This window comes from Gouania willdenowi, chromosome 4 (genome assembly GCF_900634775.1).
Source record: "Gouania willdenowi chromosome 4, fGouWil2.1, whole genome shotgun sequence".
Classification (NCBI taxonomy): Eukaryota; Metazoa; Chordata; class Actinopteri; order Blenniiformes; family Gobiesocidae; genus Gouania; species Gouania willdenowi.
In genome coordinates, this window is record NC_041047.1 from 41,397,891 (window position 1) to 41,413,409 (window position 15,519).

A 15,519-nucleotide genomic window follows, 5' to 3' on the forward strand; every position below is an offset into this window, starting at 1 on the left:
AAACCTTCGTTTCCTTCAGCTTTCTTCCTTGCTTCAGTAGTTCTCCTTTGAATTTCATATTCGTGAAGGTTATTTTTACAGCTCTGTTATCATTTTTCTTTGGCAGGAGATGGCAGGAGTTGATGTTGTCAGGGTTCAGGACAATGTCCTTCGACTCCAGGTAGTCAATGACCTGTTGTTCAATCGATTTTGTTTCTTCATCACTCGCGTAACTCCTGAGTTTTATCTTTATGCCTGTGATGATGACATCTTTCTCTCTTTCCTTTTGTTCCAGCTGTTCAACCCTGGCGTTCAACAATTTTATCTCTTCAGCATTTCTTTCATTCTTTTCTTTCAGTACCTTTGCTTCGCTTTGTAGGTTTTCCAGTGAGTTTTCCAGCGTCTTTTCCAACGACTTTATCTCGGCAGATAGGTTTTGTAGACCCTCGCGTATCATCTCCTTGACCTCTTCCAAACCCGAATTGGGTTCTGAAGGGCCTCCCTGCGTTTTTTTCACCATTTTCCTTCAGTCTTGGGCCCAATTTTTCAGGCTGTTCAGCTGTAGCCAGCTGTAGCCAAGGTTTTTAGTGCTAACCTATCGGGTCCCTAACCACTGGTCCACAGACTGGAAGAGGGCCGTGGACCATTTAGTGCTGGGCCGCGAGGAAACAATAAATTTTAAAAAAATGATATACATTTACTTTACTAGTGTTTCGTTTTGAAAAATCAACCGTCACTGATCACTCCTGCTCTTTAATACGCAGGCACAGCTGTGGACGCCTTACTTTGCAAACATATTATAAAAAGTACAGGTAACACTTTACTTGAAGTTTAATACATAAAGTTGACATTATTCATCATTGATGAACATGGATATAAAACAAGGCATGCTACGATTCCCTCTACCTAAAACAAAGACTCATAAAATGTAAAGTACTGTGATGTACATTGCCATGGTGACAAGGAATGCTTTCCCAAGACAAATTATTCATGAAAATAACAAATTTAGATTAAAAAAAGTACTCAGGGATCTAGTGGGGTTAGGATAACAAACGACACTTAATGACAGCCTTATAATAATAATGATAATAGTAATATAATGATGGCTTAGATTTATATAGCGCTTTTTTTCAAGGAGACTCAAAGCGTGAACAGAAAACATTATTCATTCACACCAGTCATACCGGTGGTAGTAAGCTACAATGTAGCCACAGCTGCCCTGGGACATACTGACAAAAGCGTGGCCCCTCTGACCACCGCCAACATTCATGCACAATTCATACCCATTCATACAAGACAATGTGGGTAAAGTGCCTTGCCCAAGGACACAACAATAATGACTTGGATAGAGAACCCCCAACCCTTCAGTTACTGGATGCCCCACTCAACCACAGAGCCATGGTCGCCTTCATGACACCTTATCTAACTAAAAAGCAAGGGAGGTCTGTGTGTGTGTGCGTGCGTGTGTGGAGCAAATATCTCCCCGACGCGGTGCGAGTTCAACCTGAAACTCGGTCAGCGGGTTCCAAATACCCCAAATGTGTGTATCTGTTATTTTAGAGTAATTTGGTCATTTCAAAATGTTTATTTTAATTTTATTTCACTTCTGGACGGCCCCGAAATGAAACCTATTCAACTTTTGACCTCAGGGTGTGAGGCGGCGCTAGCGCACCATCTATATCTATTTCACTACACAGCTCCTTACACGAGCAAGAGTCACATGTGCGGCCAGAGCCAATCGCTGCGCACACAGCCAAGCAGACACAGACTGTAAACACACGAGTGAGAGAGAGGGAGATAGTTTAGACCGAAACACGGGAGCTCTCTGAATAGATCATTTGAAACCGTCAGCCACTGGTGAGTCTTTTGCAGACAAATTGCAGACAAGTTATCAGCGTCTCAAACAATTCACGAAACACACACACACGGTATTTATTTATTTATTTGAATATACTAAATGAGTAAAATAAAACACAAAACATACATTACAGAAAAAACAAAAATATGAAAATGACTCAAAATACACAAAACTAAATATTTATACAAAAAATACACAAATACACATAATGATTCCAAAAAACATACATTACAGAAAAATACACCAAACAAAAAAATATCAAAGTGAGTAAAAAAAACAAAAACAACAACAAACACATTTATCATGTTCATGTCCCATAGAACTAAACCAGGGAATTTGCACATGCTGTTTTATTTTGCACCCAAAAATAAACCCCTTTTCTTATTTGGTGATGATGTCGTTTCAAAACGTTAGTTTGACCGTACGCTCTTTAGACCGGACAGACCTCACCCGGAAGTGATTGACGGCAATGGCTGCTGTGTTGAAAGCTACACATTTCTCTGCAGCGCGTGTGAGAGAAAAAACATTTATTACAGAAAAATACACCAAACGACAACAAACATATGAAAATGACTTCAAAATACACTAAACTAAATACTTATCCAAAAAACACACTAAAATGACAACAGAAATGCACAAAACTAAATATTTATACAAAAAATACACAAAACGACTCCAGAATCACACTACAATGGCCACAAAAAACTGTAATTATACAAAAAATGCACAAAAACACAACAGAAAGATACGCAAATACACATAATGACTCCAAAAAACATACATTACAGAAAGATACACCAAACAAAAAAATATATAAAAGTGAGTAAAAAAAACAACAAACACATTTATCATGTTCATGTCTCATAGAATTAAACCAGGGAAATTGCACACGCTGTTTTATTTTGCACCCGCAAATAAACCCTTTATAACACTACAGAGTACAGAGTATGTACACCTCTTTGTACATCCAACCTTTAAACACTTACTCATTTGGTCATGATTAACTCTATTTAAGTTCCCACATGAATGCATACTTCCGACGGGTACTGTACTAGTTCATGCTAATGACAAGTGTCATGTCATAATAATGACAGTGTAATGTCAGCCTTATGTCTAAAACTTCAGGTAAAATATTAACCCTAACCCACATAAAAAACAAGTATTTTAATTCTTTATTTATTCATTTATGTATTTATTTTTTGTCTGTAAAACAGTCATCGCTATATGTGGGAACCATCAAAGTCCAGCTCCATGAGTACTCAGAATATGACACCATCTTGGATAAATAAGGCCTAAAACTCAAAGAAGCGTTCTAAAACTAATGAAAAAGTGTTGAGATGAGTGGTGAAAGGCAGCAGGAGCCCATGTGGTTCCTGATTTATGGCCACTTTGTTTGACATTGTTCATTCTAAACAGCTGAGAGTCTCCAACACATGAGATGGATTATAATTTTGATTATAATATCAAAAGTACAATAAACAAAAAGTTTGAATATATATCAAGCAGCAGACCTGTGTGTGTGTGTGTGTGTGTGTGTGTGTGTGTGTCACAGCCAGTTGGGACCAGAGCGTGACTCATTGAAGAGGAAAGGAAAAGACAAGAGGGGACCGAAATAGATGAGGCGAGCTGTTCTCTCCTACAAATTTAAATGAGTCGGGCTGCTCGCAGCCAGCTGGGACTCATGAAATATGGTTTGATTGTTGTAATCCATCACATCTTCTGACACGCGGGGACACATGTGGGTGTGTTTTCATTTGGGAATACAGTTGGAACTTGGCCTCATGCGACAAAAAGAAGAAGAGAGTAGAGAGAAAGATAATAGAGAGCTTGAAGGTGATGCTCTCTTTCAGGTGAATACGCTGGAGTTTCAAACTCTTCTCTCGCTGATATAGGCTGTAGTTTGCAGCTGCCAAGGTTACAGAATGCCACGGTAATAAGTGAGTCATCACCATCATCATCATTATGATTATAAGGGTTATATTCTGTAGCTGGGACACTGAATTACCAGAAGGAAAGGTCATTATTAAACACAGAGTGGTCCAGTCCCACTTGAGCACAGTGTACTATGAGTTCACTGATAAGAGGGAGTTTTAATCTGAATATAAATCAATCTTTACATCCAAACACCTTTAAAACTTCAGGTTTTGATTTATTAAATGAAATCTGGCATCAGGCAATGGCAAACCAAACTGGTTTGTTGTACGTGTCCCTGTACTGCAATACCCACAGGTGTAAAGATTACTGATGTATCCTACTCAAGTAGAAGTACTGTTACTTAATTGAAATTGTACTCAAGTACAAGTAAGTCATGCCTAAAATACTCAAGCACAAGTAGCTCAATTAAATAGTACTCAAAGTTAATCTAAATGTTAAATCTAAATGCCATGCGTGAAACTTAATATTTAGCTAATATGCAGATTCCCCTTTTAGATTTAGAATTTAACATTTAGATTTAGATTCATCATTTTGATTTAACACTGACATTGTATTTTTACAAGGCAAAAAATATCACACATTTCACAAATATTATTATAAATCTGATCAAATAAAAAATATTAATTCACACACATTTTGTAAATATGGTTTGTTGCTAACTGTTGCAGAAAGTTGCTGTTCATTTTAGCATGCGCAACTTTACAATCAGCACCCCATATATAGAGTATTGATATATAATCCTACTCAATATTAATAATAATAATAATAATGCATCAATTTTATATAGCGCTTTTTTGGACACTCAAAATCAAAATTAAGGGATTATTCTTTCACTCCACACTTAGTGGTGGTAAGCTACTGTTGTAGCCACAGCTGCCCTGGGGCAGACTGACGGAAGCGAGGGTGCCAAAGTGCGTCATCGACCCCTCAGACCACCACCAACACTCACTCATACACTACATTCATACTAGGCAATGTGGGTAAAGTGCCTTGCCCAAGGACACAATGACAGATACCCCTGTGGTGACTGTCCCACACTATGGCACCTGGAATTCTCAGTGGTCTCCATCCAACTACTAACCAGGCCCAGACCTGCTTAGCTTCAGAGATCTAATGGGATCGAGCAATGACAGACTGGTATGACCACAAAGAAGTACTGTTAAGGCAGGCATACACTGTGCGATTTTTGGCCCATTTTGAGCCGATTTTCGACTCGTGCGACTATTTTGTGGGATCGTGCGAGTCTCTGCTAGATCGTGTGTCTTGCATCGTGTAGTATACATGGGGTCACAAGAAGCGATTAACACCTCACGACCAGCTCCCAATCAGCAATCGTAGGTCGTAAGGATTTCAAACATGTTTGAAATCCAGTCGCTCCTCGTGAGGGTATCTCACAGTTGAAGCAGTGCCACGGACCGGCTTACCTTAAACTCTCACACTGCGCATGCACGAACACCGTAGGACCGCTGTAAAATTGATGTCTGTCTATCCAGGTCCTGGTCCATCACGTTGCCGTCTTTTCTTTTTTAAAGCTCTTTTTGCTGAGATTTGCAAGCGTCTCTCCACTTCCGAGTTTTTCTCTGCATTTCCGGAAACAAGACCCAGACGTGTCGTGTATGAACGTACAGTGTGAGCAGTCAGATCGTGTCAGAGTGTCGGTCCGTACAGTGTGAGAACATGAATCGTGAGCTGCGCACATTCGGGCTCTGCGTCTGAGTCTGAGCTGGAGCTGAGTGCAACAAATCACACAGTGTATCCCAGCCTTAACTTGATTGAAATTTTACTCAAGTACAAGTGAGTCATACATAAAATACTGAAGTACAAGTAAAAAGTATCTCAATTAAATAGTACTCAAAGTAAAAGTTTCCCTTGCATACAGTAAACATCTCATGTATTATCATGACAGAATTTTGCACAAGGAACTTCATTTATTTTCCACAAAAGATTTGTTGTTTTTTTTTTCCTTTTTATCATGAATTTTATATTTTGAAAGTGCTTTGAGATGACTTTTGTTGTAATCGGCACTATATAAATAAAGTTGAATTGAACTGAATTGAAAGGCATCTGTTTAAAATAAACGGTTTGTTAAAATGCACAATTAAAAATAAATAAATAAATAACACCAATGAATTCAATTTTTTTTTTTTTTTTAATTCTCAGGCTCTAAATATAACTACATTTATTAACTTTAAAACACTGCCTGGCCAAATGTACCATGTGGGTAACAGCATAAATGTTATAGAAACCCAAACCTGAACCATAGAAAGTGGCGTTGATCAGAAATGGCACGACTAAGAACACATGGATTATGTTCAATATGAGACCATGAAATAGAAATATAGATGGACTGACATCCCATTCCCACACCCAGTCACTCCTTACAGACTCTGACTAATCAATCCCACAGGATTCATTTATCCATCCATCCATCCATCCATCCATCCATCCATTTTCTTCTGCTTTATCCGGGGCCGGGTTGCAGAGGCAGCAGTCTCAGCAGAGATGCCCAGACCTCCCGATACACGCACACCTCCTCCAGCTGTTCTGGGGGAACCCCGAGGCGACACCAGGCCAGCTCAGAGACATAGTCCCTCCAGCGTGTCCTGGGCCTTCCACGAGGCCTCTTCCCAGTAGGACATGCCTGAAACACCTCCCAGGGGAGGCGACCGGGAGGCATCCGAAACAGATGCCCGAGCCACCTCAGCTGGCTCCTTTCAAAGTGAAGGAGCAGCGACTCTAATCCGAGCTCCTCCTGAGTGACTGAGCTTTTCACCCTATCTCGAAGGGTGCGCCCAGCCACCCTGCGAAGGAAACTCATTTTGGCCGCCTGTATCTACGTATCCTTTTGGTCATTACCCAAATCTCATGACCATAGGTGAGGGTAGGAACGTAGATCGATCGGTAAATTGAGAGCTTTGCCCCCCGACTCAGCTCCCTCTTCACCACAACAGTCCGATACAGCGACCGCATCACTGCTGACGCCACACCGATTCGTCTATCTCAATCTCACGCTCCATCCGATCCTCACTTGTGAACAAGACCCCAAGATACTTGAGGCAAGGACTCTCCACCGACCCAGAGAGGGGAAGACACCTGGATTCATGAGAAATCAACCCCATGTGATGCTGCTCTTATGCAATTAAAAAATATTACTGCTGAATTTCCACTTTTTTATTTAAAGTTTCGGAACAATAGACATCCAGCTATTGTTCATCCTTGCTATTTTAGTATTGAAGTATTTACCAATGGTTTGTGTCAGGAAAGTAAAGGAAAATGTAAAAAAAAAGTTCAACAGAAAGTTTGTAGAATTTGTATTAGCGCTGCTTGTTGAACGTTAAGCTGTTTACTGCCTGTAAAGAATCCATTAAAGATCTATGGGGCGCCGATTGTAAAGTTGTGCACGCTAAAATAAACAACTTTTTGCAACATTTAGCAACAAAACGTTGTTTAAAAAAATGTATGTGAATTTTTTAAATGTTACTTTTGACTTGTGACTTGTTTTATTTTTCTTGTATAAATATATTGGCAATGTTAAATCTAAATGTTAAATCAAAAATAAACGTTAAATATTAAATCTAAATGTTGAATTTAAATATACATTTTAAATCTAAATCTAAATGTTAAATCTAAATGCAAAATATTGAATATTATGTTGAATATAAATCTAAATGTCAAACCTAAATGTCACGGATGAAACTAAATATTTAGCTAATATGCAAATTCACCGGAGGTACCACTATGCAATTACATGATAATAAGATTTAACATTTCGATTTTGATTTAATATTTAACATTTAGATTTAACATTCAAATTTAACATTAAGATTTAGATTCAGAGTTTTTATTTAAACATAACATTTAGATTTAACATTTAACATTTAGATTTATCATTGAACATTATATCATTACGACAAAAAAATCTCAATTTTCACAAATATTACTGTAAATCTTGTCAAAAGGAACATAAAAAAATCACGTAAGTTTTTTAAACATGGTTTGTTGCTGAATGTTGCAAAAAGTTGCTGTTTATTTTAGCTTGCACAACTTTACAATCAGCGCCCCATAAAGATTCTGTTCACACACACACGTTGCCATTGCACACTTATTATTAAATGTATTATTATTATTTGTCTGTAGGCAGTGGCAGCTGGCCAATAGAGGGCGCCACCCCACCAATCACCATATTAGTTTGAGTAAGACATAAAAAAGAAATATATAATAATAATAATAATAATAATAATAATAATAATGATAATAATAATAATAATAATAATAATAATAATAATAATAAATAAAAAAATACTACGAAACAAATGTTTATAGGCATTTAGATCATTTGAATAAATATTATAGAGATAACAATGATGAGTAAAGTTGTTTCATTCATCTGTGTCTGATTGGTGAAGTGTTTCCGCCTTAGGGCGCACTAATCTTTACCCATTGCCTCTCGTTAAAAGTTGAACATGCGCAGTAACTCCTCTTCAATACCAGTCAATGGACGCTGTCTGACACAACACCCACCTCCCGCCATGGGAGGGGCTGAGTCTCAGTGGTCCGTCATAAAGTGTCTAATTGACAGGTGAAGCCGTGAGATGATAGAAGGAGACGCAAAATGAAGAAAGAGAAATTCAATATTTCTTCAGAAAAGGAAAAGAAACATGAACAAACTAGGAACAAACTAAATTTGATGATTTCAAATCTTGAAGATGTCCATATTTTTTACACGAGGTCTTAAATTATATTTTGTCAGGTCTTGAATTATGGATGTTTATTTACCACTTCATTTGTCACCCCCTTTTTTATTTAATTACTTGTTAACAAACTAAACAATAAATTGAAATTAAAAAAATCTGAAAAACAAAATAAAAAAAATTAAATTTAATAAATGACACACATTCACTCACTCCACTGTACATTTGTTCTTACATATTTTCTGTGGCAAGACATTTGGTTAGTTTGAAAGCACAAAGCCACACAGACCCTGTTTTTGATGTACAGTATGCCTATTTTGGAGTTGTAGCCCCCCATGGAGAAAAAAGCACCAGCCGCCACTCTCTGTAAGGAAAATAGACGACTGTTATAAACGCACTCTGGAGGACGGAGACGTAAGGAAACATGCAACAAATGTTTCTCAACCAACATTCATCACGTTCTATCCCTAAAATTTGGCAGAAATTAAATTCTATTTTAATGCATTCCTTAACCAGCAGAGTTAATCTGCCCACTCTCGGCACCAACCAGCACCAGAAATGATTCATCAGCCTACACTATGTGTTACCACGAGCCCACACACATCAGAAAGTGTTTACTTCACCGTCCCGTCATCCTCCTCTTCCTCCTCTCCATCTGCTGCCTCTCTGCATTTTTAAACCGCAGAAATAAAAAGTGTTTCACAGCTGAGCAGGAGCAGAATAAAACCCTCAAAGTCAAATTTTAAGACGTTTATAAAGCCTCCCGCCATTACATTTACTGTTTCTACAATATAATGCTGAAAGCTTCAACGCTTCCTGATTATACACAGCTGATAAGAATGCAAACACTGAATGGAAGCGTCAGATGGAACGGAAGCACAATAATCATGTCCTATTTTTAAAAAACTAACCGCTTGAACTGATCTGATTTAATCAGGAAATAAAATAAAAGAATAGAAAATGAGTGAGGAGCCATTGATTCTACTGGAACAGTCCCAGATGTTGAATTTTAAATCTAAAGAAATAAATTGGCTCATTCTGTGACAATTACGTTAATAAAAATAAGATGAAGAGTCATTTGTTCAATCAATGTAATGGATTGATTCATGTGTGATTTGCAGAGGTGAAAGTAACAGATTACAAACAGTCAGGTTACTGTAATTGAGTTGGGTTTTATGTGTACTACTTGTACTTTTTTGAGTATAATTCTGAATCAGTAATTTTACTTGTTCTTAAGTACAATTTAAAAGAAGTAAAGTAATTTGTTGCATGGCTTCACTGTGACTACGGTAGGAGACGAGGAAAGATTGGTGAGTTTACCGTGTCTAAAAATGTTGGCATGAAGCCAAATAAATGAAGGCATCTCTTAAATAAGTTACACCTCAATCACGCTGATAAGCCGCTTGAGTTTTTTCAGCAAAAACGTGCCGGATATGGCCAACAATCATCCCGCTTTGTGAATGCTACTTCAGTAAACCAGTGAGCACTGTTTGCATCACAAAAGGCAGGGCTGTCCAATTAGGGGTCTGCAGGCAAAAGTTGGCCCACAACAGATTGGTTTTTGCCCGCTGCAAAATGTATTTTTGATTTGTTTTATTTTTAGCATGTTATGCTATATATAGTACTCTATATACTCTCTATTTCAACCAAAATTAGTGTAATACAGTGCAGTGATTCTTAAGAAAAAAGGTAAAGCTGATGTCTAATTACTTTTACTAATTATTTTTCTTGAGTTTTAAAGGATTGTTCAAGGCAGTGGAAAATATAGTGTTTTGATCGTATCGACGGGGTATGTTGTGTCCCATTTTGTTGAATTTATATTGCACTAAATGTCTTTGGGCACCTCTGATATAAGGTCTCTGTCCTACTGGATGAAGGAAGTGCTGCAAAAGATAAAAACAACCCCTCTGTCAAATGACACTTTCGCCACACATTAATGACATTGCTAATGATCTTCAAGAACAGCTGGGAAATAAACTCAAGGACAAATGTTTAGCCTTAAAACTCCTCGATGAAGCAACTGACAGCAACAAAAACTGTTTTATTCATTTTTGATTTGTAGGTTAAAGTGTTCTATATGTTGTGCTGCTAAGTTAATGTTGCTGGTTAATTTGAATGTATTATTATTGTATTATTACTTAAGTTTATTTAATTAAATTTTTCAGTGTCAAATGGTTCAAGTCGGTCAAAATTACATGCAGCACTTGTATATGTGTATATATCCATCCTTTATCTTTTATTATTAATATTATTATAGTGTTTCAGGTTTGTTTTATAATTCCAGGCCTTTTCTGTTACAGACTAAAAAACAATGTTAATAAAGTTATTCTCTGACATAAGTTAATCTATATTTCTTTGTTTTCTTTTATGTTAAAGGAGTATAGGGCAGGATTTGTGAAAAAATAAGACACTCAAGGTATGAAATGGAAAGGGTGGGGAAAAGTTGATTATTTTAAAGTGAGAGTGAGATGTGAAGTTGTAGTTGTGCTAATTGTGTTGTGCATTCAAGCCATTCTGGTGACAAGTGTGAAGCTTAGGTATAATGGTGGTGGCAGTGGACAGAGGGAAGGAGTGAGTGGTTATACCTGAAGCAGGTATTTGTAATCAATGTGTCTAAAGTTAAACCCAGCACGAGTTTTATCCCACAGCCCAAGGCGTGCCGGTGCATCGTAGACCAGTGTATGTGCAAAAACCGCTACTGCAAACCCAGGAGCCCGAAGATGCAGCCAGGCCAGTGGAGAGAGCGGGGGGCAGGGAGCCCCAGGCCACCCCCCATAGCTGAGCAGCCCCCCAGATGCCTCCAAGATCCCAAGCTGAGAGGCAGCCACCGCCCCAACATACACACCCGAGAAAGCCCCAAGGAGCCGAGGACCCAGCACACCCCTCCACTGACCCCAACCCCTAACCCCAAGCCCCCCGACAACGTACACCCGGGACCCCAAGGGTGAGCACCGATTTTTTTTAATAAACAACTGTTAATGTCAACAGGAAACAAGCAAACGTCAAACACAAACAGGGCCGCAGTGCACGCAAGAGACCCATCGGATCTATTTACATAATCCACGTATCAAAGACAAGAAGAATATGTGCTATTGTGCAGAAAAATGAATGTTTCAACTGTGTATTCCTTTATAATTATCCTCCTCTGCTCCATTCTCCCTGCACTGTGATACAGCTTTCACTGTTTAAGTTAAATCTGCATTCTTTTATCAGTCCAAACCCGACCGGTGCCGTTGGGTCCCGTCAGGGTTCAGTTGGGTATCAGTCCATCCTCTAGTCACATTATCAGCTGTGCTCCAGTGCAAAACAGTTACTGTGCCCCCGCAGTGGCTTGGCTGATGACTGCAGTTACCCTAACTACCGTGGTGTTACTATGGAGTATGATTTCTAGATCCTGCCCTATGCTCCTTTAACAGAAATGCAATGTTATGCAGAGGTGAACTATATATATATATATATATATATATATATATATAAATATATATATATATATATATATATATATAAATATATATATATATATATATATTGTTCTTCCTAGGGGAGGCGTGACAGAAAGTAATTGAGAAGTACTGCACTAGGTCACCATGATAGTCCTGCAGTAAATATAAACATGTCGCATTATTCACACACCCCTCCTTTCTGTTCCTCCTGTGAGGTGGTTACAGAACAAAGTATTTAAAAAAAGCAGCACCAAACATTAACCTGTGACCAAAAATAGTTATGATAAAAGCAGAGGAACAATGAGGCACAAGCTGAGTAGAAAAAGGACTTGTGGGATCAATCATCTCTTTTTTTCAAAGTCCTAATGTGTCCATTAGACTCAGATGAACAAGCATTAGCACTCAGTGCTTACATGCTTGGACAGAAGCAGTGAACCTGAGCCGCTGACTGATTACTGGCAGCTGAAAGTGTCGGACCACGGACTGTGAATGATTGATAGACGTCGGCCCACACATTTATTTTAACTGAAGCCTGAACGATTCATTCTGCACGGTTAACTTAGCATTATCATCTGAAGTCAATCATCTTCTGCTATTTTGTTTCTCTTCTAATGAAGAACGAAGCAGCACATCAGAGTGCTGACCAGACGCAGTTTACGTAAACTCTGAATGAAATAATCAATGTTTAAAAAAGTATTTGATGCTCATACTTTTCCTTGTTTGCTTGGGTGGGAGGACTTCTATTGTCAAGGTTTGTGTGTCTTCAACTGTCCATGATTACTTCAGTCACCAGAGTGTCAGCAGCACACTATTTAAAGCTGATATCTGGAGTTTCTGAGAAATCTATGTTTATGTAAAAAAATACCTAACTCGTCTTTTACTGTGGTCTACTGCCGGTGGTCATTCATATACAGTACATTAATGTATATAAGTCCCTCCTTTGCCCTATAGACCCCTATACAAATGGAAACGATCGCCGAGTCTGTCAATCAAAGTGAATCATGAACTGTGAACAAGAAACAAGGCCGCACGTAACAACAGTAAACAGGTAAATATGATTTTGGCTCTTATCTGACCCATAGACCTATATTAATGCGACCCGATGCAACCTTGTTATGTTCCACGATGCACGTGCAGAAAAGTAGATGCATGGCTTCTGATAGATTGCAGAGGCAGGGGGAGGAAGTGGAGCTATTCAGGGCGGGACAACGAGACATCCTCTCAGAAACTCTGGATAGAGAGAGAGTAAAGGTCCCTTAGCAGAGCTCTTCTTCTCTGCTTCATTGTCTGCTACCAAGCCGCAAAGTTGGAACTGTCACCCTCTGTGGTCACAGATTTTGTTTTTATTCTCTTTCGGTAAAAAAAAAAATATATATATATATATATATATATATATATATATATATATAGGTTTACATCAGCATTTTCCTGGTTATTTAGCAACCAAAAGCAGCACAAGTTGGCATTTTGACCAAAAAAGCTGCTAAATGATCTAAGAAGCAGCTGAATGCTTTACTCCAATAGAAAACATCAGTTGTGTTACTAATCATTTTTGCATTATTGTATACAGTATTATGTTACACACATTGTGTCAAGAATCTCAAACTCCGCCTATTAACTTTGGGCCCTTTCACACCACATTAACCTTCCGTCCAATGACTGGGCTCTTTTAACTGTAAGCTGTGATGTCACAAAGGAATAACAAAGACCTGCTCAGCATTTATGAGCCTGTATTGATCAGCAGTGACTCTGCTGTGTTTCTATCAGCTCATCAGGTGATGAAAGTGAACAGGTAGCAGGGTTAGAACAGAGTGGGGTTGCTGCTGTTCTCAAAGCTTTCATCACTGAGTGGAATGAAGCTCAGCTTCTAAGCTTTTTATTATTTCTCTATTCTTCTGAGATCCAGCAAATATTACAAAACGTTTTCCTACTGAGAGGAGCACTGCTCAAGAAATACTTCCAGAGCTGTGCATGAACTATTATTATAATAGATACACATACATATATGCCTCAGAATCAATGTCCAGTTAACTCCAGCATAAATACCCTGTATAGGCAAAGTTTGAGATTCTTGCCAGTGCGAGCAAAATAAAAAATAGAATTTAATGTCGTTAATTCATGATAAAATCAGGCCGGCGGCTGCTTTCTGCTTCATTTTTGCTGCAGTACCATACATGAACTGTTGGGTGCAGTGTCGCTTCACCATTTACATCGTGAAGAAGAATTGCGCAGCAGGAGAAAAACCAAGTCACAGGACTCAAGCGCCAAAAAAACTTATATTTTTAAAAAAACAACAAATTAATTTATATATTTTTTTTCGAATGAATTTGGAAAAACTGTAATGAAAACTTTTGCTCCTCTACCCCCCACAAAATCTGCATATGATCCCCTGATACACATGTACTTAAAGCACACTGCAACTGTGTGTGCACAATCATCATCATCATGTGGTACCTTTCAGTTTGCTTTGTACGCTGAGGGCGACGTCCAGAGGGTAAAATGGCAGCACGGGATCATTGACCAGGCGGAAAATGGCTTCTGCTGTCATCTGTGGGAACACAAACATCCTTAGTTGGTGAGCACACACACATCCATCTATGAATAGACAAATAAAATAGATCTGTATTTATCAGGGCAGGGTCAGACACTAAGTTAACAATTAAAAAACTGAGCCCACACATTTGTAATTACATAGTTCACAAAACACAAAAACAATGCAAAGCTTGCTGTAAAGGAATCAATTAAATATGAATAAACAGGATTTACTGTGGGTTTAATCTACAGAGAACACGTATATACATTTTTAATCATTCCTATATACACATACAGTTTGTTTGTGAGAACATCAGAGGGCTTGAAACACGAATCACACCTATACTACCTGTAATCTTAATATACAAGCATGCAATAAAAAAATATTGACCAGAAACCAATAAAATGGCATCAATGCCATATTTTAAGAAAACAATATGACAATGATTTGAACAATAAACTCAAAAAATGGCTAACATCAAAACAACAGTGTTCACATTAATAGTTTTACTTAGTTTCTTGCTTTCCCATGTTGCCTCCGCCCTATAACTGGCTGTATTTAAAGCTGCAGTATGTAGAATCGTGAATCTTGTTCCAGTTTCGAATATATTGTCCCTTACCTGTATCCTAGTGAACGCACACAACGCACAAAACTTTGTAGTTTTTTTTCTCAATAGAGACTAGTGACAAATGTAGAAACTTTATCTTGTGCTATTAGAGAGTTTTCTGGTGTTTTAGAGACTCCGACATGAATGCATGTATCACTGCAGTTACTGCCCTGAGCAGCAACTCTTGCCGTAAGCTCCTCCCTTGTACAAGCTCACACACTGCAGTGATCCCAGCTGACGATCAGACCTACACCGATCTGCATCCAGACTGCAAATGAATTGCTGTTCTCTCCACCTTGGATATGATTCTCTTAGGTTTACATGCAATTTATCCTGTCTGTTATCACTCTCCCTCTGCAACGTGGGGCAGACCCTGCACAGTCACGTTGGTGTACAGAGTCCGTTTCGCCCGAGTATGTTTAAACTGTTGCTTCTCCACATCGGTCTTCCTTTTTCTACTTGCTTTGCTATGT

General features: G+C 38.4%; 1 protein-coding gene and 1 pseudogene across 5 annotated transcripts in view; both read right to left on the bottom strand.

Moving 5' to 3' along the window:
• naaladl2 (N-acetylated alpha-linked acidic dipeptidase like 2) overlaps window positions 1–15,519 on the bottom strand; it is a 703,949-nt gene that overhangs the window by 38,798 nt on the left and 649,632 nt on the right. For all 5 annotated transcript variants that reach the window (XR_003673909.1, XM_028444647.1, XM_028444645.1 and 2 more), the window contains one exon: window positions 14,361–14,454. Coding sequence is in view for 4 of the 5 variants with exons in the window: in XM_028444647.1 (XP_028300448.1) it covers window positions 14,361–14,454 (94 nt within the window). In the remaining variant the exon portion in view is untranslated. The remainder of the gene's footprint in view (window positions 1–14,360; window positions 14,455–15,519) is intronic.
• Window positions 4,807–4,923, bottom strand: LOC114462747 (uncharacterized; annotated as a pseudogene).